A 23,384-nucleotide genomic window follows, 5' to 3' on the forward strand; every position below is an offset into this window, starting at 1 on the left:
TAAACTTTTTACTCATCTGCTTGTTGTGTACTCTCTAGCTAAGAAGTTAAACTGGGACTTTTGTATTCATGTGATTTATTTATTTATTTATTTTTTCCCCAGTGTTTCCCTAGCGTATCATCTATTTTTCTCTCTGTCTCACATTCAGGCGGTGCCATTGGCTGATTGTAAGGACAGCGTAGTTGGCGGGGTGCTGAAGGTGTTACTCCACTCTCTCACCTGCAGCCAGAGTACCACTTTCCTCTCTCACACCTTCAGCACGCTCAGAGCACTTGTCGTCAAGGTAGTTTCATGATGACGTGTGTGTGTGTGTGTGTGTGCGTGTGCGTGTGTGTTTAGTTTCACTTTTTGAAAATTCAGGAGGTGGTGTGTGTGGGTTGGTCTGTTTAGATGAACACTATCTGTGTCTAAATTAAATGTTCTTATTTGTTTGTGTGGGTGGCCAACTGCTGATACAAGCCAGAATTATTTATGTATATATCTGTGTGTGTGGCTGTGTATATCATCGTGTGTGTGTGTGTGTGTGTGTGTGTGTGTGTGTGCGTGTAGTTTGGAGATCTGTTGTTTGAAGAGGAGGCGGAGCAGTGTGCAGACCTGTGCCAGAAGGTGCTTCAGTACTGCAGCAGCCCTGTGGATGAGAACAGAAGCCAGGCCTGTGCCACCCTCTATCTCATCATGAGATACAGCTACAGTAATGCCAGTGTAAGCGCACACATCACAGCAACATGTAATCACACAATATCCTATTTATGTGTTCTAGTGAGCAGTAAGGATGCATAGGAACGTCCACAAATCAAGAACTAGCCACGCACTACCCTTTTTAAGCTTTCAGAAAAAAATGCTTTTGTATCACTTTGAGCTGAAGTGCTCACACAAGTTCAGAATTGCTTTTTATACATGTTCTCATGAAGACACACAGAAGCAGGGAGTCACACAGATCTTATCCCATCTTCTGCTCTCTTCCCCTTCTGCTCAGCTTTAATGTCTTTTCCGTGTCTATTTTAAGCGTGCAGCAAGAAAGTTTCTGCTGAAGGATGTGTCTCTAAGTGGAAAGCAGAGAGATATGTCACTGTCTGCCTCCCCATGTTCCAACCCCTCTATAACTAATGACAGCAACTCTGTGTGTGTATTAACTGTGCGTGATTCACTGCATATGTGCGTGTGAATGTGTAAGTATTTGTGCCGAAAGACAGGAAAGGAGGAAAGTCATGACAGAGTCGGGGAAGTGTTGGTAACGGAGGTGAAGCAATGATAGGAGGGAATGAAAAGGACATGATTGAGAAAAGACAGATATGAAGGAAGGGAGGCAGAGGCTAGAGTATCTTCTTTCATTCTCCACGCTGGTTCGATAACTGCTGTTGCAGTCGATATTTCCTGTGTTTACAGTCTGTACACTTTAATGAAAGTCAGACTCCAGCCCGCACAGCACATGCACGCCCATGCACACACGCACAGCATCTCCAGTTTAAATGGAGTATTTCTCCTTTGCATGTCCCAGCGTATGTTTGTTTATGTGCTGTATACAGAGGGAGCTGTGATCTGAATTAGCGTAGCAGCCGAATGACTCATTGATGCAGAACTTACTCCCTACCTCTTTCATTGTTTATGTTTTTATCCCGTGATCTCCCCTCGTCATGTTCTCAGTCTGTCGTGACACTTTTTCCCTCCCTTGTTATTTTAGTTAATTTTAGACTGCTTTAAAAAGACAAAGAAAAAAAAAGACAACTGCAGCCTTTTCCCCCTCACAAAACAGATAAATGTTGCTAAAACCGGCCCATTTATGGAGAGGTTAAAATGAGAACAAGAGGAAAAGGGGGCAGATGAGAAATACAATTACAAAGAAGGACAAAGAGGGTTATTTGTTGACTTAAGCTATCATTTAGGCTACTTCTCCGTACTTTTCTCTCATACGCACACACATGCACACACTGAGTTAGAGGGCAGTGATGGGTGGTTAGGCTCTGGCTCCATGCTCAGTTGAACAGAATGGGGCCGTAGAGATGATCCATGGGTGATTATGTCTCTGCTAATGGGAGATCATTTCCCGCTTAGCTGGTCATGCTGGAGATAGATGGGACTTCACACATACACGACCACATTCTGTCTCACACATACACACGGTCCTCTCTGCAGAAGATGGAAGGGTGTTTGTCACACCTGTTTTCTTGGACAGGTAGTGTGAAGGATGGAGAGACGAGGATAGGATAGGGAGGGGAGCGGGGGGGGGAAACAGGGAGACTTTTGTGCAATCAGTATTTGCTCATGCTTGCTAATGGGGACTATTAATTCTTTCCAAGCGCATAGCAAAATATGTGCTGTAGCTCACTCATTGTGCTATTAAATGGTGATAACAAGAAAATGTTTCCAAAGACAAACTGCATATTATTAGGTATTACAGTGTAGTGGTTTACACAAGCAAAAAATCCCCGTTTAGTCCCAGGAGGAGACACATATCCCTTAGGGGTTGCTTCAGGAAGGGCAACCGGTGTTTACAAAAACAAAAAAAAAATCCACCTACCTCCTGCGGTGACCTCTTGTGAGTAAGGGAGCAGCCAGAAATGGCGTTTCCTTCTTAACTGTTGTAAAAAATGTTAGCGGTTTATTTTTTCCATGCAACTTGAAGGCAAAATGTAATCTTGCAGTTCCTGTTATGTTCTGTTCTGTTTTGTCACCAGTACTTCCCCTGCATGCTATAGAATAACTATGGAGAAAAAAGGTTTAATATTCTGGTCTGTGGAAATCCAGTATACACTTACAAACAGTGCAAAGCGTTAAACACATATTCACTGCGGTCTCTTCTGTCAGAATTTCTCGAGAGTCAAGATGCAGGTCACCATGTCTCTGGCCTCGCTGGTGGGCAAGTCTTCAGACTTCCAGGAGGAGTACTTAAGACGCTCTCTGCGCACCATCCTGGCCTATGCAGAGGAGGACACTGAGATGCAGAATACTCAGCTTCCCTCCCAGGTATAAAGTTATACGCACAGTCACACAGTTGAGCAGTTGCATTACTGATTTTGATTCATAACCTTAAGCCTGCTTTTCGATGTATGTCTGGGTTTTTTTTTTTCTTTTTACAGGTGGATGAGCTTCTAAGAAACCTGAACAGTATTTTATCCGACACAGTGAAGATGAGGGAGTTTCAGGAAGATCCTGAAATGCTCATGGACCTCATGTACAGGTAAGAAACCAAAAGCATCTGGTGTAAAAGGCATTCACTTGGTTTCTGTCTGTCTTCAGTGTCTTCCTCTTTGCATCCTACTCTATCATCATTTTCTCATCACTCTGTGGCTTTTCTCTGTGTTTCACCACTGTTTCCTATTTCTCTGTGGCCTGGATGTTTTGCCTCTATTTGCTGCCCTCGCTATGGTAACCATGTGGTAGCAGTTTAGTCTTCTGATCTGGCTTTGTGTATATGCAAATGCAAACAGTATGTGTGTCCGAGCGTGCATGCGTGTGAGAGAACACGAAGGGGAAACACTGAGACAGAGGTCATGTATGTGCTTTTGGTTATTTTGGCACTTCAGCGTGCTTCGCTGTCACCTATGGTCATTTATCATGCACCTTTCTATTTAGTTTTTGGTCTCGGTCACATGGCGAGTCTCTCATAGCTTTACAGACTGACCTGCTAGCTTTACACATATACCTCCAAGCTTTCTAGCACACATAGGTCATTGATGAGCAAAACATGTGGTCACCAGATGCTTGAATTAATTTGTAAATTTTGTAGGGTGATTTGCAAACATAAATAAATAAATAAATAAACAGTGTTTTAGATTTAGTCTTCTTCTGTTTAGTCGATAATTTTCTGTTCTTCTCAAAAACAGGAAATTGTGTTCAGCGTTCATGTTCCCCATAAAACACAATAACCCACTAATGTTGCTGTGCTCACTCTCATGCTCACATTTTATTTTGAGAAATTTGTCTTTCACACATTGGCATTTATTTATATCTGTGCCACAGTTAAACTGATATTGCTTAAGACTATTATTTGATCTCCTTTTATGTAGTGTATTACACAAAAGTCATTATTTTCATACAGTACATTCATTTCCAACTTTTCTTTTTCTCTATTTGATTTCAAAATATTTTGACATAAATGCAGTCATTAAAATACACAGTTTATGCAGAACCTTATCTGCAGTGAGCCCATATCATTAACTACCACTTTTGCACTTGTTTGTCCAGCATGTGACGGTTTTCTGATACGGAGATTTTGATCTCAGATAGGCTTTTACCAGATGAATTAGGGGGGAAAATGATCCCTTCTCCCACTCCCATATCTCTCCAGGATAGCGAAAGGCTACCAGACGTCTCCTGACCTCCGCCTGACCTGGCTGCAGAACATGGCAGAGAAGCACAACAACAGGAAGTGTTACACGGAGTCTGCAATGTGTCTGGTGCACGCTGCCGCCCTGGTGGCTGAGTACCTCAGCATGCTGGAGGATCACAAGTACCTGCCTGTTGGCAGTGTCACCTTTCAGGTAGACCACACAAACATATACATACAGAAATAACAAGGAGATAATAAGTTTTTAGGACTGAAACACAGGAACATAAAATAAGCAGTCTTCATTTGTTTATTATGGCTGTTGGTTGTTCTGTTGAATGAAGGCAAACCTTCAAGTGCACAGCAAGAAAATCTCACATCTCCCCGTGGATTGCTTCCATATTTGGTTGTGTGTGTCCAGAGGGGGGAGCTGTACACTCATAACGTCAACATGTAAATATGATCCCCTGGTATATCTGCTTAACGCTGTGTCTTTGAAGATGAAGAGGAGAATAAAAAAGCAAATGTGCTCCCGTGGGAAGATGGGAACAGCCTGTTTCCCTCATCTGAAAACAAACAGTTATAACAGTCACAAAGTTGATTATGTTATTGATGAGCTGTGTTATACACAAGACCTCTGTGCTCAGGACAGTCTAACCTGCAGCAAGCCACTGATTGGATGGTCATTAAACGAGTTCCATTTCTCACCGCAGGACATCTTATTTTAAGCCGTGTTATTGATCATGTGATTAAATGAGTGATTAGCTGACGGATCTTCTCCTCAGAATATCTCCCCCAATGTGCTGGAGGAGTCTGCGGTGTCGGACGACATCCTGTCCCCGGATGAGGATGGGGTGTGCTCAGGTCGCTACTTCACGGAGAGCGGCCTGGTGGGATTGCTGGAACAGGCTGCTGAGCTCTTCAGCAATGTGAGACCATAAAACTGCACTAGTATTTGTGCTAACATAAAAAACCTGTAATGATTTTTTTATCAAGGTTGGAGTAATTACTTTATAAAATTAGTATTATTAATGTGTTTTGTTTTTTTAAGCGGTAAATATCTACTTTGTTAATGCTAAAAAAAAAAAGCCAGCCTTTAAGGATGCTGTATAACTGAAACAGAGAAAATCTTTGCACTTTAACAATAAATGTTTATATTTTCTTAAAATATACTATACTCTGTGCTAAACAGCAGCTATGGCTGTCTTTCCCATCAGGGTGGTCTCTATGAGGCAGTAAATGAGGTCTACAAGATCATCATACCAATCCTAGAGGCACATAGAGATTTCAGAAAACTGGCGTCAACACATGACAAACTTCAGAGAGCCTTTGATAACATCATTCAGAAGGTAATGACAGAGGAGGTGCTGTGTCATTTATTTAGTTAAAGTGAAAATAAGAAAGATCGTAAGATGCTGTAGATAAAACATTTTAAAAATCATTTTGGTACATGTTCTTATTCAGTATTTAAATATGTGTTTTAAACATCCTTGAAAACAAAAAACTGCTGCAAATTTATTTTTGGCTTTTAATAAAACCTTCAAAGTCTTCTTTATAATTTAAAAAATCCACAAAGGATAATTGACACAACAGAAATATCTGATTAGTATTTATTTGAGTGTGTTTTCTTCCCTCCAGGGACATAAGAGGATGTTTGGAACTTATTTCCGAGTGGGCTTTTATGGGGCCAAGTTTGGTGATCTGGATGAACGGGAATTCATCTACAAAGAGCCTGGGATCACACATCTGCCTGAGATATCACACAGGCTGGAGGTATGTAAGAGGAAAATGTGTGCATGTGTAGGTATGAAATAAAGGATATGGTGCCTGGCTGGACTGGTGAGATCTGACGCTTGAGGCTTTAAGTGAGCAGAACGACAGAGTGAAAGATTCACAAATTGTACTTCAGTTTTGATGACATTTAGAGCGCCTGAAAGCTATCATTTGCATGCTAAAAGGTGAAAAGAGGAAAAAAAAGAAAGTAGTGGATGCATTGTCAGCTGCACTTGAGTCAAATTAGTGAATCAGTTCACGTTTAGTGTATTTCATGCTTTCGAGTGTTCTTTTAATGCTTTTTATTCTTTAAGGAGTAGCCACCAATCGCAATTTGTATTTGAGTAAAAATGATTCTGCACTTTTTAAAGACCATATATTATGAACTGTACTGTATATTAACGACACAATTTCTTGCACTCCTAGAACTTCTACAGTCAGTGCTTTGGAGATGACACACTGGTGATGATTAAGGACTCTACGCCAGTGGACAGAAAACAGCTCAACCCCAATAAGGTGAGTAACTGTTATGCCAAACAATCAACTGGTAAATGTTAATCTCTAAATGATCAAATACTAATTTTAGTAGCAAAAATCTCCCCTGAGGGCATTTTTTGCCAGGCTTGTAGTTGTGACACCTGTAAGGACACTGCACTGTGTATTTCTACAATATTGTTTCTCCAAAACTCTAAAACTGCAGTGGTATGTCTATAGCAGCGTTTCTGCACTCGAGGGTTTGCTCCACTTTCTAAAATTGCTAGGCGAGACAGAAAGCGTCGTGATAGATGAATGACAGGTTCCTCTCCTGCAGCCAAGCAGCCCGGAAACTAGCATGACTGCTCATTTGCAACCTTTCTCTTATGTTATTAAAATAGTTCAAGGAATTACAAACACTGAAAACGTTCGAGGTCCTAGAAAAGCCAGTCAGTTGTTGAATTGTCTTCATTTGAGATCAACAATGTGTAGATTAAAGATTCATCTGGAGTTTTCAGAGGCATCGACTCAAGCTGGACAGATCTGATTTGCATAAACTGGCCCAAATTTATGCAAATGACAAGTGGGAACTCAATTCCCTGTGTTTTAAACAGCAGCACAATGCAACCAGAATGCACTGCACGTAGACTATCAGCGAGAAATTATGGATTCTTTGGACACATACCAGAGTTTACTTTATTAGATATAAAAACAGACAATAAAACGCAGCTAAAGGCACACGTTCCTTAATCACGATAAGATGCTATTTTCATGAATAATAACTTAAGAAAACACTACCATTCCTCTCTAGGCGTATATCCAGATCACTTATGTGGAACCCTTCTTTGACGACTATGAGATGAAAGACCGACTGACAAACTTTGAAAAGAACTTTAACCTGCGGCGCTTCATGTACACCACACCCTTCACCAAGAGTGGGCGACCTCGGGGTGAACTCAATGAACAGTACAAGAGAAAGACCATCCTCACCACCATGCATGCTTTCCCCTATGTCAAGACCCGCATCAATGTCATTCAGAAAGAGGAGGTAAGTGCTGAATACACCTGGTGTGGAACACCTAGCAGCTATAACAGCAGCTATCACAGCTGCAGCAATACCCGTTGGCTATATTTACTCGTCTTGTATTTCCAGTTTGACTTGACGCCTATCGAGGTGGCCATAGAGGACATGCAGAAGAAGACCAGAGAGCTCGCGGTTGCCACACACAGAGAACAACCCGATGCTAAGATGTTACAGATGCTGCTACAGGGCTCTGTGGGAGCCACTGTTAACCAGGTAATGAGCATTTGGGGCCGTTCGGTAAATAAAGGCAGTGATGCCATTTTGCACTACTGTGTGTCTTCTCCTGTTATAGCAGAAATGATTGCGCTTAACCAAATGACAGCTGTTCTTCTTAAATGACACTTTCTATCATGCATAATGTGATGGGGAAAATAACAGAGTGATTTACCTCCTATTTATGCTACCACATTTACAGTTTCCATTGTAGTCAAGGAGTGCAGGTGGGAGACATGGCAGTGATCACACATCAAAGCCCTCACCCCATCTGCAACCCTAATCCTTCCTTTGCTTTTCTCCTGATTTAGTTAAAACGTCAATTCAGGGCCCCTCTTCCTTTCATGTATCCGCTGCATGGCGTGCTGCACCGGAGGTCTCTTTGATCTGATAGCTTCCAGGTCCTGCCAGCATGGTGAATGTCGGTGTAATGACGAAGCAAGCTCTAGCGTCTCTGCTCGCCTTACTCTTTATCTTCCAGTGTCTAATCTGACAGGTCCCTTGCTCCAACCTGATGGTTGTATACATAACGCTAATGCTCTGCAGCTCAGTAAACATATAACTCTTGACTGTAATCAGTACACGAGGCCGGGTTTCTGTGTGCGGGTCGGCAGCTCAGACCCAGGGCTGAGGCCCGGGCCCAGTGCATTTATGATTCTAATCAGAGCTGTTTAACTGCAGATACTGTGCGAGCGCGCTGCGGTTTTATGATGAATATAAGTTAGGATAACAAGATCTCATACTGGGCAAATGGGAGCCAAATGGAGAATGTATGCAGGGTTAGCAGTGACATTAGCTATACAGGAGGTAATCACAGCAGCTCCTTTCCTGATGGCTTCCTCGTGTTTTCAGTTCAGAATCGTAGCTCTTAGCTGCGTTTAGCCATTCAGGTAGTTGGTCATTTCCCCCAGTATGAATGAGGGGCTTTCTTATTCCTCCTTTGTTCACTTGCTGTCAAAACGCTTCCTCTCTTTCCTTCCTCCAGCCCCTCTTTGCTTTCTCTTTCTTCATCTCTCTGCTTCTTTGTTTTTGCTGATTGCCTTGTATCTCCGCCCCCTGTTTGTAGGGCCCGTTGGAGGTGGCCCAGGTCTTCTTGAATGAGATCCCAGCGGACCCAAAGCTCTTCCGTCACCACAACAAACTGCGCCTGTGTTTCAAAGAATTTATAATGAGGTAAGACGCTATCAAAGAATCACCACCTAGTGACAAAGGGTGAATAAATGGTGGTGAACAATGGGCACTGACTCAAGAGATTGAAGTATATAACAACATGTTAAAGAGATTTTCTTAGTAGGAAATGGAATGTATTTGTGAGATGTGACTTGGAAAGAGTGAAAGTCTTCTCCAGGATCTATATGCCTCTATTGTTGCCTGCGTAGGAAGATAAAAGTGCGCCACAAAGAAGCGAGAGTGAGAGATATCCTAAGATAAGATAAGATAAGATAACCTTTATTAGTCCCACACGTGGGAAATTTGTTTTGTCACAGCAGGAAGTGGACAGTGCAAAAGTTATGACGCAAAAATTAGAATACAATAAGAATAGATACAGTACACAGCTGTACAGAAACAGCCTGTCAGTCAAGATGAAGAGACTGAAGTGATAATCACAACTACATTTCCAACCAGATCACAGTTTAAATGAAGCAAAGAAGTAGGAGTAATGTGAATAATTATATATTATTTACATATTGAGACTATTTCCACTAAGCTGTTATTCTTCTAGCTAACTCTAGATTCATTATCACCAATAGTTTTAAAATATTTTCAATGATCACGACATAATTTGAACCATCATGCCCTACACGCTGCAGTGAGTCATGATAATTTTGTGCCGAGATTGTGTCATATCTGCACGTTGCAAAGTATTGGTGCGTGTGCTTGAGTTTGTTTGCTTTCATCTCATGGTTATTTGTTGTTTGCTTCCAAAAAATGGTGTCTTTCATTTTGTAACCTTCATATTACTTTCCACCTGCCTTAAATGTTACAAACAGATTTGCTGTAATTTCAGAAAGGTTTATTTTCTTTCCTAAATCCAGGTAAACAGGACTCACGGAACGCCAATTTTCTCAGCAGTGGCATTCTAATAAATCCACTTAGGAAAGCATTATTTTTCTAAGCTGGTCATCTTGTAATATTTAGTGTTGTATTATGTAGCTACATGAACTTCAAAGTATTTTTAAATGAGTTCTGTGGAGCTAAAAATTTAAAGAGAGGTTTCGGGGGATTTGTTGTTTCCTGGATTTGCTGATGTCCCACTCTGCCACATGCTCTGGTGTTGTTGCTGTCTAGTCCCATCCTGCATTTATAGATTTAGATCCTGTACACGCAGTAATGGTTAAAGAAGCCCATAGGCTTTTCTTGTTTTGTTTTGTTTTTTTGTTTTTTGTTTTCAATTCAGAAACCTAAACAGCCAAGCATATTTTCTTTTTTTCTTTTTTTCTTTTTTTCACAAACGGCGCTCACTTTGCAAATCATAAAACAAAATGAAGATGCCAAATGCTCATCTGAAGAGCTGTCTAAATAAGCCAAGCATTCAGATAAAGAGCTATACACCACCAGAAAATCCTGCACTCTTGTGAACTGTCATTAATGCTCATTACCCTGCTTATTTACTGTATACTGTTACATGACATTGCAGCTTCCATATTAACTTCATTAAAGGCTAAAAGATAAACATGTGTTTGCAATCATCCCCTTCCCTTGATTTCCTGCAGACTGCCCTGTATGTTGGCCATTATACATATCATGATAGAGTACTGTGGGTGCAACCCAGACTTGCCCTCTACTTGCACTTCAACTTAGACCCATTGTTCCCCCCCCCCCCCCCCCGTTATAACAGAACATTGTCCCCTTCCCGGCACATGAGAAAAGAGGGGTTTAGAGTTCTTGCTTCTGCTGCTACTGTGATTTAAATCAGACTTCTGGATCGTTTGCATCGTAGCTCACATTCTAGCAGCGTTACTTGACAGAGCCAAATAGGTGGTCCCTGCAGTAGAGTATAAATTTGAGCTTATTTAGAGTTCTGGTTTGCAAAGGATTCAAATTCTGGTCAAGCAGTTACAGGACGGTGCTTAGCATACACAAGCACAGTGACTTGTAAAAAGATTGTTTCGTTTCATATTTTTGAAGCTCTTCTTGAGGTTACTGTATAATGATGATAATAATTTAAAAAAACAAAAAGCTTGAGGGGAAAACTCGATTCTTTTTTTCATTACAGCCAGTGAACTTACATGTCACTTTCTGTCCTGCAGGTGCGGTGAAGCAGTGGAGAAGAATAAGCACCTGATTGCATCAGATCAGAAGGAGTACCAGCAGGAGCTGAAGAAGAACTACAACCGCCTGAGAGAGAACCTAAGGCCAATGCTCGAGAGGAAGATTCCCGAACTCTATAAACCCATCATCAGGCCTCGGCTGGAGAACAGGTAAACAGAGCCACCGCACCAGACGGCTTTGACAAGGGAAACGGAGATGAGAAACACACATTGATCATTTTATCAGGCTGTGTCATCACTGAACCAAAGGGGAAGAGAGAATGAATTGATTACGTTTTTTCTAAATCAGACATCATGAGTGAGGATGGCTTTGACTGACAAACCAAGGACACTTCATGCTCAAACAATAGAGTCTTGTGGCTTAGTCACATTACAGTGAAAATACTGTAAGGCCACAACCTTCTTTGTAACTAGGAAAAATCGATGGTTGCACGGTGACTGCAGTGAACAAAACTGCGTTCGTTGCAATTAAATTGAAACTGTTGGGGTCTCCAACCACTGTTTCCCAGTATGACTGTAGCATTATTAATCACAGTCAAACTGTTTATCACCTGTTTTACTACAACACTAACCACTGAGATGATGCACTCCACCCAAAAGGGGTTCCACGGGTCAAATATGAAGCGAGCAGCATGGGTCACGATCGGGGTTTGTTTTTTTTTTTTTGCAACCAGAAGAGTCACCCCCGTTTGAAAGAATGCATTAATGCATTTTGGTTTTGCCTTTAATTATAACTGGCAATTTCTATTTATTTTTAGATACAATGTGAATATGATTTCAGTAGGGTTACTTAATATTAGGAAGCTATTAAACTAGAATATATAAATATAACCGTGTTGTTGCTGGTTTTGTTTACTGCTATACACGTAACCACAGATGCATCGATTTATCTCCATAGTTTTTAAAAAGAGAGGGAAAAAATTATTACAAGTTGTGATAACTGTTATATCTTTCATGTAATTATCTTATATGTGACAGTGTCTAACACCCGAGCCTCGGTAAAAGAACACTAGCTAGTTGGTGTTGTGGAAAAAATATCTGCTGCTCTCGCTGTTATCTGGTAGAAATTTATGGTTAAGATTCAGGGTGTTTTTAGGTTGTGGGAAGTAAATGATTACCTTACATCTACGCACCTTCGCCTACTCACCATGACTGTTCCACCTCTTCTTCCTCATAATCATTCATTATCTTTTGTTTCTGTTTCCCCTCCCTCGTCCGCTGTCTTCTCGCAGGGATTCCTTCAAACGTCTAAGTTTCCGCAGAACTCAGGAGGAAAACTCCTGAGTGCTTCAGACAGGATGAGGAGGCTGTCACACAAGTGAGAGAAAAAGAGAAGATAAGATGAAAGAAGAGAGGGGGGGACAAGAAAAGGAACAGCAGGAGCAGTACGCCGTGTCAACAATGGAAGACTCGCGGTTTCTCAGTGATCTGGCAATGTGTATTAATGTTGGCTGCGTGTTCACTTTTATGATGTCAGGCTGTTTGTCAGAGGAGGGAAAGGCGAGTGAGCACATACAAAAATGGATGGTGGGGTGGGAATCACCGGCAAAGTGTAGCTTATTGAGCATTTCACTGTAAAATCTTCAGTTGCTGTGTTAATTTCCATTTTTGGATAACTTCAAGTCCTCAAAATGCTGCAAACACTTCCTCTGGGTCAGTAAACTAGCTCTCTTCGGTCCTTACTAATCCCAGGCCTTGTGTGTGTGTGTGTGTGTGTGTGTGTGTGTGTGTGTGTGTGTGTGTGTGTGTGTGCGCCAATAATCCTCGTGTTCTGTGTATGTACATGTATATAGATGTATGTGAATGTCTGAACGAATGTGTGTTTATTTAGATTGTGTTTAGATTAGAAGCTTTTGGTGCCATACTGAAGTCACTTTGTACTCAGTGATGATAAATGATTCTGTTATGTGCTAAAGGGCCTCTGAAATTCCACTCTGGGCGTCTTATGCATGACATGTTCCAGTGTGAGCAGTGAGTGTAGATGGATTTTTGTGCACTGGAAAAATAGGTACAGATTCATGTGTTAACAGTTGAGGCCAGCCATGTACCTGGATATGTAGCTAACAGAAAAGTTTAACTTATTAAGAGTTTCATAGGCGACAGAAAGGCTTTTAAGGCTCTAAAACACACGTGGAATACACATAAAGTGTGCATTGTGGATATATTTGAAATATTACTTCAGATAATAACAAGATGTTTACAAAGTTGTTAAAACTATTTTGCGTTGTATTTTATGGAAATGTATTTTTAGATAAAATAACAGCAATAATGATACTAATTGGAAGTATATTATTCAGTTGGTGGGATTCAGTGACTGAGTTTACTGTACAATCTCAGCGTATGTTCCAACAGTTTCAGTTGCTCTCTGTAAGTAGACCGCGCTTCCTGCAATACACACAGTGCCAAATTCAATTCCTTATGTATTTACTGTGAGTGAGGAGCAGGTGAGGAACTTCAGCAGAAATGCAATAATGTAAAAAGTCACTCCACACGGATTTACTTTGCAAATTATGTTTACTCAGTATGTGAGAACACATTCCAGTGAAGAAATTTTATTACTGCTTGGAATATTAAATTGTGACAACTTGATTTTATGTGACATCATGAAACATTTCATCTAAATGATGTTATGTTGCAGGTCATTCTGTATTGCAGTGATGTAAATGCGCCTGGAGTTTCAAAAAATGGGTGTACATGTTTGTCAATGTGATTAATGCTCATGGAAATATTTGTTTCTAGGTACATATCTTATTTATTAGCTGCTGGGTGATTTGTTTTGTTGTTGTTGTTGTTGTTGTTTTTTTTGTGGGGTGGCTAAATAAAATGATAGCTATGCAGTATGCATCAGCTGTGAGCATTGATAAAAATGTATACCTATTTTTAAAACGTGTGCCACATTAGCGCTGTAAGATGTATTCATGGGATACACCCACTGAGACTGAGTTAATGTTTCATGGTTATCCTTTATGTTCGTACATATTTTTTGTTTTAATGTAGATCTTTTTCTTCCAATTGTCATACTTGCAATGCTGTTGAAGAACCTGAATAAAAATTAATATATGTCACCACTGTGTCCAATCACATTTTAATATAACTGAATTAAAATGCAAAAATACATGTATTACTAATAAGTAGACTATTTAAAGTTTGTTTTTGTTTTTTTAAGGTTCCTGTTAAGAGTCTTGAATATCTTGGATCAGTATCGTCGATACCACCCTGAATATTAATTGGTATCGGATCGGAAAGGAAATCAGTGGTATCGCACATCACTACTATAAACCCTAAAGATGGTTATGTGGGAAAATCAACAGTTTCTGAAATACTCAGACCAGCCCATCTGGCACCAACAACCATGCCACGGTCAGTTACTTAAATAACTTTTCTTCCACATTCTGATGTTCAGTTTTAACTTTAGGAGGTCATCTGGACTATGTCTACACACTTAAAGGCATTGAGCTGCAGCTGTCTGACTTACTAATTAAATATTTGCATTATTAACCGGTTGAACAGATGTACCTAATGAAGTAAGTAATGATTGTACAGTATTTGTGAAATTATATAAATGTTCCTATTCATTTTTTTGGCGTCCTTTGTCTCAAAATAAAATAAAAATAGAACAAATAGGGGACTAAATAAAACTAAATGTTTAGAAGTAGACAAAAAAATAAAGAAACAAATAAATGCAATAATTACATTGAAGAGTATCCCCAGGTTGCAATTTAACTGAAGCTAAAACTGAACAGGAAGTAAAATTACACACACTGGCAACTTTATTAGGTATACAGTTTCATCTGCCTGATACTAATTATTGAATTAGCCAGTCACATAGCAGCAACTGTACGCATTTAGACATGCAGACATGGTCAACACAATCTGCTTAAGTTTAAAGCGAGCATCAGAATGGGGAAGAAAGGTGACTGTGGACTTTTCACATCCGCTCCAGCTGTTCTTGCACCTGGTACTTCTCTACTTTCTCGTTCTCATTCATTCTTTTTGATATCATATATCAGAATGCATATATTAATTCTAAAAAAGCATTTTAATCGTTACTTCCGTAGTTATCATAAAAAATAAATAACGTGCAGCGCTCGAGAGAGCGGGGAGGATTCAGGTGAAGGACTACAATCCGCTGCCGTCGCACTAATGTGACGACATCAACGCTCGACTCGCACAGGACGGATACAGCTTTGTTGTAGAACAAACGAGAGCTTGTGATGCTCAGCGGTATGTTACCAGCTGTTTTGTACAAATATTAGTAAATACGCTGTTATCCACAGCGAAGCCGGTTATTTGTGGCGACACCGTCGCTGCGGTTGAACCGCAGACTGTTTAATGACAGAGACCTGTGATGGCAAGTTAGCCGAACTCCTTCATGTCAGTCAGCCAGCTTCACACTTTAGTGAATTTTAAAACTTCAGATGTTCATTTACGTCGTGCGGCGTTTGGAAACACTGAGGTGAAGACCTTCGTTTCCTGTGCTGACCGAAAGTTTCTGTTTTATGTTTTCTCACACTTTAGCCTGTGATTAAAAGAAAGGAAAACCCTGGTCGAAGTTGAGCAGTATTGTGACTTGCCTGCAAGCCCTGCTCTGCCTCCAAGAACACAACTTAATCACTTTTAACTGTGTGACAGCTATCTGGCATTCACTTCCGCCCACTGCTACATAATTCCTATACCCTTAGAGCAACACTCAAGTTTTCTTTCCTTGGTAACAGTAAACAGACACTAATTTTATTAACAAGCTGCACGAGCTTAATAAAAGAGTGGTCACATAGATCAGAGTTGGCTGTTGTTGTCCAATCTTTTACAGTTATGGAAGATATGTTTTTCTCCATCCTGTTGCTCAAGATATCATGTTTCTCAGTGCTCATAATTTTATAAACTGCACTGAATAAGCTCTGAGGGTTTCTCACTGTAAATAGTAATTGCACCTCTGTCGTGCCAAGCCTCCCTCCAGCCCCAAGCAGGCTAAATAGAAGGACTGACAGGAAAAATAAAAGCAGGAGAGCTTTAATATAGGTTTCTGCAGATAGTTAGCTGTTACTGTCTGTGTGTTGAGTTTTTTTTTTTACTTGTACTGCTTTGTTAACACACATCAAAATTGGATCATGAAATTGTTTTCCTGTTTGAAAGTCGTTTCATTGTGGAATGTGGGCATGTGTAGAGTTCATTGGAGTTAAATGCAGCTGTAGCCTGCAGTCACCATGATGGTGTATTCACATCATGGTTTATGCACAGACAAAAATGAGTTAGATTTTTTCCTCAGATTCTCAGTCAGTGTGGGTTAGTTTTTTTTCTGTTTCCTCTGTTTCAGCTATCTTATACTCAACTTTGATGTCCTTGGTGTAACATGGACCCAGATGGGGACCTAAACCCTGACACGAATGACCTTCCGCTTCGAGCGAATACTAACCACATACTGGTCAGGCATTATGTCCTGGACCTTACTGTTCACTTTGACAGTAAGGTCATCAGTGGTAGTATTGTTCTGTTCCTGGAGCCTCGTTCGGGAGTGAGGACTGAGGCTGGAGGAAGTCAGGATGGTTTTACATCCAAATACAAGGAGGTGGATGCTCTGGAGGATGGTAAAAAAGAGCTTGAAACGACTACAACAAAGGTGGTGAAGATGTGTGGTGATGCAGAAAGTATTCAGTCTTCAAGTCTGTGGCACACTACAAGTGGTGGTGAGTTCACCTTAGTGTTGGACTGCTGTGATCTTGACGTGTCAAAGGTCGAAGAGGTGGACGTCACCTCTGTGGCAGCCATGTTAAGCCGCTTTCCAGAGGTAACATCTAAAAAGTCAGGGGATGTTTCAAGGAAGCCACAGGCAGCTTTTATTCAGAACCTCATCTCCATGCCCTCCAGCCAGTGGAGGCAGCAGCATCAGCTCTTTTCACTGTGTGGCCGTGCCCCCGGTGCTCAGGATGGAAGCACACTGCAGTTCCATAGAGACCGATGGAGTCTACAGGTGAGGAAAAATGGAGTCACATCACCTCAGGAGTTCCCTTGTGCTCTCAGGATCTGTTATGAGACGAAACCAGCAGGAGGTTCAGTGCGGTGGACCAAAGATCAGGACAACAGGTTTGTTTCAGGATGCAAATCATCTGAATTATCCCATTAAAGATTGGCACATTATTTAAAAAAAGCAACAACTGGCAACTGGCATAAAATCTGCTCTGTTCAAAGTTACTGTGTAAGATACCGAGTGTGCTATGTCAGAATAATATAATACAAATTAATTCATTCACAAAAACACACCTTGGGCTATTTTATTCTCTCCTGTGTGGGGTATGCCTTACTTATGTCTGTGTTTCTATGTGCATTTGGGCATTGAAGTGAGGGTTGTTTATAGTTTACCATTGTTTACCCTTCCAGGGTGTGTGTCTACACCGCCGGTTCTCCCATCAACAACCGAGCCCTCTTCCCCTGCCAGGAGCCGCCTGTTGCCATGTCAACATGGCAGGCAACAGTACGGGCCCCCAGTGAGTGCGTGGTTTTGATGAGTGGGGAGGAGCAGGCAGTACCTGCTGAAGATGGGGACACACGTAAGCTTTTCAAAAACCTCAATTGTATATGTATTTCTTTGTTTTATATATATATATATATATATATATATATATATATATATATATATATATATATATAATGTGTGTGTGTGTGTGTGTGTGTGTGTGTGTGTGTGTGTGTGTGTACATTTGTAAACTTTTGAATATTACACAAATTTATTGACTACTAAACTGAAAAGAAGAGATTGGTATTAGATTTCATTACTTGGAATAAATGGGTCTGTAGTGTCCAGTGTTGAAGCTAAAAGCTATTATGGGAGCATGGACTATTGATGTGTTTGAGAGATTGGATTTGTTGGGTTAAATAAAAAGGGTACGTGTGCACCAAAGTATCGGCTGAAAGCTGGTACCAGCCATTATCAGCCTAATTCCCAAATAAGATAACATTTACCGATTGCCCACGTTTATCTGCGTGTCACCTCCAGTTTGAGCTGGCTAAGTCTTCAGATAGTGTGACAGTGAAGCTTTTAAAATGGCTTAGCTATGTATTTATTTATTTTTTGTCTGCCAGGCACAAAAAATAGGAATAAATAAAAACATAAACAAATAAACAGAAAAAAATCAGCCTAATGCTTTTTAAAAAACAACAACATCAATATCAGTGCTTCGAGAAAAGAGAGCATTGTTGAGGAGTACGAACTGCACTGAAAAAGGTCTTTGTATTTTATTGGAATCAGTAGAGAACATTTTTCAATAAATACAAATACAAACCTTTTAGAGCTCCACATTTCAGATTGGGTCAGTAATTCAAATATGTATGATGTCAGCATCTGTTCCAAACAAACCAGTGAGAACAGAGAAGGTTTACAATAAAGGATATGCTGTGCAAAAGCTCACAAAAGAAGTAGATGTAGTTATTAATGGGAAAATGTGTAAACATAAATGTAAATACGGTATATAAGGGAAAAACAGAGTTTGTGCAATTCTAATGAGACTGAAATCAATATTTGGTATGACCACCTCTTTATTCTTTATCACAGCCTGAACTCTCTTGGGCAATCTTTCTTGTAATTTCTTTAAGGAGTCTTCAGGAATAGTTCTTGAATGACATTCAAAGCTTTTCTTTGGATGTGTGCCTTTTTTTTAATCCGTTCTCCATTGAGATGATCCAACGCTGCTTCAGTAATGTTGAGGTCCGGGCTCTGGGGATTCCATCCATGGCTGATGGTGTTCCATTGTATTTTTTTCTCTCCTTTGTATGCTTTTACTGCATTAGCAGTGTGTTTGGGATCATTGCCATGCTGAAAAATGAAGCTGTTGCCAATCAGATTCTTTCCAGATGGTATTGGATGGTGGATCGAAATCTGATGGTTGTACTGCATTCATTATCAGGATCCCCAACATCACTGGCTGAAATGGAGTGGCAAACCATGACAGAGCCTCCACTGTGTTTTACAGATGGCTGTCAAGACCTCTCTCCTGACTTCCTTTACAATTTGTAACTTAGCATACATCAGCCCTTTCTTCCTGTTGCCCTTTCTTAACAGCCACCCTGTGCCCATTTATGATGAGTCTCAGATCCCGCGTCAGGTCTTTGTTGGGGTTTTTTTCTTTTTCCTAGTTATTAAGGATATGACTTTCAGATACTCTTCATCTTTTTCCTAGCTTCAACTAAATAAAGTGGAACAAATTATGTGGTTTTGCAACAAGCTGCTGGTAACAAAGAGTCTAAAAATAAAATTTAAAATTGGGTTCTTGGTAGGTTGTCTGTTGTGTAGACATAACATTGATTCATTCCTTGAGTTTGGTGCTTTTTTTATTCTTGAATGATTCATAGGTCAGTGTTAAGTGGCGTAAACAAAAAAGCATTCCTCTGAAATAGTGAGGTTCAAGGACTGGAAATTAGGAAATGTGCGAAAAAGCAGCCAGTATTCAAACAACCTTTGAAAGACATTCAGAAAGACTGGAGAACTATTACTTATGACTATTTAAAAAAATTAGAAGAATGTCTCTTTTCTTGGAAACAAAATAAAGAAATATGGCTCAATATTTTTGCAAAGTACTGTGAGTTTACTTATAATAGAAGTAACAGTTTCCAGACTGAGATAATTCTCTGGCTGCCTTTCAAGATTTTAATAACTTTCACATCATCTGAAAGGTGGACATGAGAATTGTGTCACTCTGTACCGATGGGTGGGACTAGAAAGAAATAAAATGTCAAAGATAAACACATCAGATTGGACAGTGTAGTAAAAGCAAAATGGCATTTCAGTTCAGATTTTTCTTCTGTTTCTTTCTCCATGCTGCCAGTCGTCTAAACTCTTTACTACTTCTGTACCTTTGACATTTTTATTTTCTCTCTCTGGCACTTCTTTGGCATTTTCTCTGCAGATTTCTTAACGTGGAATTACTATGTTACAATGCCCATGCCCGCTTCCACCTTCACTTTGGCAGTGGGTCACTGGCAACAAGTCACAGCAGAAATCCCCCCAGAGCTGGAAAAAGGGGTGAGGGACGGGACAGACTGTGGCAAGACTGCCAAACTTGGGCCTGAGTATGGGCAGTGGACTGAGGCTGAGCGTGTGTCTAGACTTGGAAGTTCTTCAAGTGAAGTAGTAAAGGGCTCTCCTCTCCAGACTGGCAGGTATTTTATTAGTTTTTCCTGTGTTCTTTCCTTCTAGTAGGACCTCTTCTTCAGACTGTTATTAACCTAAGTCTGGCCATTCCACATTCTATGGTCAAACTTTCCTTACACTTCACCAAAAATGGTGCAGGTGAAATTAGGGTGATGAATAGTGTGCAGCACTCAATCAGCTTTTTTATGACAAATGCATAAAGGCTTTCACCATATTACATTAGGTTCAGTGCCCAGCAGAAATTATTGTTGGATAGAAAAACTGAGGCTTACATAAATTTTATAGACATACAGGATATAAAACGCAGGTTGGAGCATTTCGAAAGGGCTGGTTTCCTCTGTGCAGGGCATGGTCGATCTGGGGTCTCCCTTTTGCCGGCCAGCAGGTTGGCAAGTCTGCCAGTGGTTTCCAGTAATTCTCCTCCTCCCCCTCATGGTTGTCCTCCAGCAGCAGCCCACCATAGCCTGCTGCAGGCCCCATGATTCCCCAACTACAAGGAGGGCCTTTATTTTCAGTGAATGGCTTGAAGGAAACTTGGCTGTTGCTTGAAACCCTTGGAACGGTTCTGATGCCGAGGACAGACTTAGTGCTGGATATTGGATTAGAGTGAATGTGATTGCATGTCGGCACTTAGATATTTTTGGGCTCATTGTGGTTTGTGATGTATACTGTCATTTCCATATTTCCACTCCTTTCATTTCAGTGAGACAGTGCACACTGTGCCATGGATGGTTCAGTATTTCAAGGTCCATGTAGTCAAAAAGAAAAAAAATGGAAATTTAAAAAATGTTGTTATTAGCCTTTGGTTAAACTTTTCTTTCCTGTTTTCTTCTACAGCAGGGACCAGACTACCTGCGTAGACTCTGCATTCTGTTACTCTTCCCTTGAGGATGAGGGACTCTCTGTAACTGATTATTCAGGCATGGTGGATGACGGCATTTCTTGTTCCCATGGCGACTACCCTTGCCGATTTACTGAGCGGTCGGCTTGGTCCCAGCGGGTGATTCCACACCGTGTATTTAGCCCTGCCTGCCTTCTGCAAAAGGCCCAGGTGGGTTCTGACAAAGAGCCACTGAGAGTTGTGCTAATTAAATTTTGTATGATTAAAGGAGACGGCATCAGTTGACGTTTGTGTCACTGTGTCAGAGGTTTTCAACTACCATCTCTTGGCACCCTGGTAAACATATTAGACTGTATTTCCATGGGGAGCGGTTAAAAAAAATCCTTATCATTTAAATATGTGAGCTATAATAACATTTCTTTGCTTTTGGTTTGTTTCCCTTTTGCAGATGGGAGTCCTTAAGCTGTTGCCTCAATGTTTGGCTGCAGCCCATGCTGTTCTGGGGGTGCACCCCTTTCCCCGACTTGATGTTCTCATTGTCCCAGCAGGGTTCTCAAGTCTGGGAATGGCCAGGTAATGACATCTATGTTTTTGTTAAGAGGTTGCAAGGAGTAGATTATAAAGAAATGCTGGAACGAGAGAAAAAATACTAGTGAACAGGACTACAGGTTTAAAATTAATACAGGGAGTGCAGAATTATTAGGCAAATGAGTATTTTGTCCACATCATCCTCTTCATACATGTTGTCTTACTCCAAGCTGTATAGGCTCGAAAGCCTACTACCAATTAAGCATATTAGGTGATGTGCATCTCTGTAATGAGAAGGGGTGTGGTCTAATGACATCAACACCCTATATCAGGTGTGCATAATTATTAGGCAACGTCCTTTCGTTTGGCAAAATGGGTCAAAAGAAGGACTTGACAGGCTCAGAAAAGTCAAAAATAGTGAGATATCTTGCAGAGGGATGCAGCAGTCTCAAAATTGCAAAGCTTCTGAAGCGTGATCATCGAACAATCAAGCGTTTCATTCAAAATAGTCAACAGGGTCGCAAGAAGCGTGTGGAAAAACCAAGGCGCAAAATAACTGCCCATGAACTGAGAAAAGTCAAGCGTGCAGCTGCCAAGATGCCACTTGCCACCAGTTTGGCCATATTTCAGAGCTGCAACATCACTGGAGTGCCCAAAAGCACAAGGTGTGCAATACTCAGAGACATGGCCAAGGTAAGAAAGGCTGAAAGACGACCACCACTGAACAAGACACACAAGCTGAAACGTCAAGACTGGGCCAAGAAATATCTCAAGACTGATTTTTCTAAGGTTTTATGGACTGATGAAATGAGAGTGAGTCTTGATGGGCCAGATGGATGGGCCCGTGGCTGGATTGGTAAAGGGCAGAGAGCTCCAGTCCGACTCAGACGCCAGCAAGGTGGAGGTGGAGTACTGGTTTGGGCTGGTATCATCAGAGATGAGCTTGTGGGGCCTTTTCGGGTTGAGGATGGAGTCAAGCTCAACTCCCAGTCCTACTGCCAGTTTCTGGAAGACACCTTCTTCAAGCAGTGGTACAGGAAGAAGTCTGCATCCTTCAAGAAAAACATGATTTTCATGCAGGACAATGCTCCATCACACGCGTCCAAGTACTCCACAGCGTGGCTGGCAAGAAAGGGTATAAAAGAAGAAAAACTAATGACATGGCCTCCTTGTTCACCTGATCTGAACCCCATTGAGAGCCTGTGGTCCATCATCAAATGTGAGATTTACAAGGAGGGAAAACAGTACACCTCTCTGAACAGTGTCTGGGAGGCTGTGGTTGCTGCTGCACGCAATGTTGATGGTGAACAGATCAAAACACTGACAGAATCCATGGATGGCAGGCTTTTGAGTGTCCTTGCAAAGAAAGGTGGCTATATTGGTCGCTGATTTGTTTTTGTTTTGTTTTTGAATGTCAGAAATGTATATTTGTGAATGTGGAGATGTTATATTGGTTTCACTGGTAAAAATAAATAATTGAAATGGGTATATATTTGTTTTTTGTTAAGTTGCCTAATAATTATGCACAGTAATAGTCACCTGCACACACAGATACCCCCCTAAAATAGCTAAAACTAAAAACTACTTCCAAAAACATTCAGCTTTGATATTAATGAGTTTTTTGGGTTCATTGAGAACATGGTTGTTGTTCAATAATAACATTATTCCTCAAAAATACAACTTGCCTAATAATTCTGCACTCCCTGTAGAAGTAAACTGTGAGGTGTTTGTTAGTTGTACAGCAAGTTGATGATGAAGAATTTATACTCTGCTAGTCGTTTTCATGTTTG

The 23,384-nt window shown here is 40.8% G+C and overlaps 2 protein-coding genes across 7 annotated transcripts in view; both read left to right on the plus strand.

Annotated features, from left to right (window-relative positions):
• Positions 1–14,148, plus strand: part of dock8 (dedicator of cytokinesis 8) — a 54,740-nt gene extending 40,592 nt beyond the window's left edge. For both annotated transcript variants that reach the window (XM_080893063.1, XM_080893062.1), the window contains exons 35-48: positions 149–283; positions 550–702; positions 2,806–2,964; positions 3,078–3,178; positions 4,289–4,481; positions 5,053–5,196; positions 5,485–5,616; positions 5,906–6,040; positions 6,467–6,556; positions 7,326–7,562; positions 7,668–7,811; positions 8,878–8,984; positions 11,063–11,233; positions 12,316–14,148. In XM_080893063.1, coding sequence (XP_080749189.1) covers positions 149–283; positions 550–702; positions 2,806–2,964; positions 3,078–3,178; positions 4,289–4,481; positions 5,053–5,196; positions 5,485–5,616; positions 5,906–6,040; positions 6,467–6,556; positions 7,326–7,562; positions 7,668–7,811; positions 8,878–8,984; positions 11,063–11,233; positions 12,316–12,367 — 1,953 coding nt within the window. In that variant the 3' untranslated portion in view covers positions 12,368–14,148. The remainder of the gene's footprint in view (positions 1–148; positions 284–549; positions 703–2,805; positions 2,965–3,077; positions 3,179–4,288; positions 4,482–5,052; positions 5,197–5,484; positions 5,617–5,905; positions 6,041–6,466; positions 6,557–7,325; positions 7,563–7,667; positions 7,812–8,877; positions 8,985–11,062; positions 11,234–12,315) is intronic.
• A 1,090-nt stretch (positions 14,149–15,238) lies between these two features.
• The window catches only part of aopep (aminopeptidase O (putative)), a 92,158-nt gene continuing 84,012 nt past the window's right edge, over positions 15,239–23,384 (plus strand). For 3 of the 5 annotated variants that reach the window (XM_080893639.1, XM_080893642.1, XM_080893643.1), the window contains exons 1-6: positions 15,239–15,307; positions 16,398–17,164; positions 17,459–17,628; positions 19,981–20,233; positions 21,063–21,276; positions 21,515–21,639. In XM_080893639.1, the coding sequence (XP_080749765.1) occupies positions 16,434–17,164; positions 17,459–17,628; positions 19,981–20,233; positions 21,063–21,276; positions 21,515–21,639 (1,493 nt within the window). In that variant the 5' untranslated portion in view covers positions 15,239–15,307; positions 16,398–16,433. The other 2 variants (XM_080893641.1, XM_080893640.1) reach the window with 2 other exon arrangements.

The sequence above is a fragment of the Rhamphochromis sp. 'chilingali' genome (genome assembly GCF_963969265.1).
Source record: "Rhamphochromis sp. 'chilingali' genome assembly, chromosome: 10".
NCBI lineage: Eukaryota > Metazoa > Chordata > Actinopteri > Cichliformes > Cichlidae > Rhamphochromis > Rhamphochromis sp. 'chilingali'.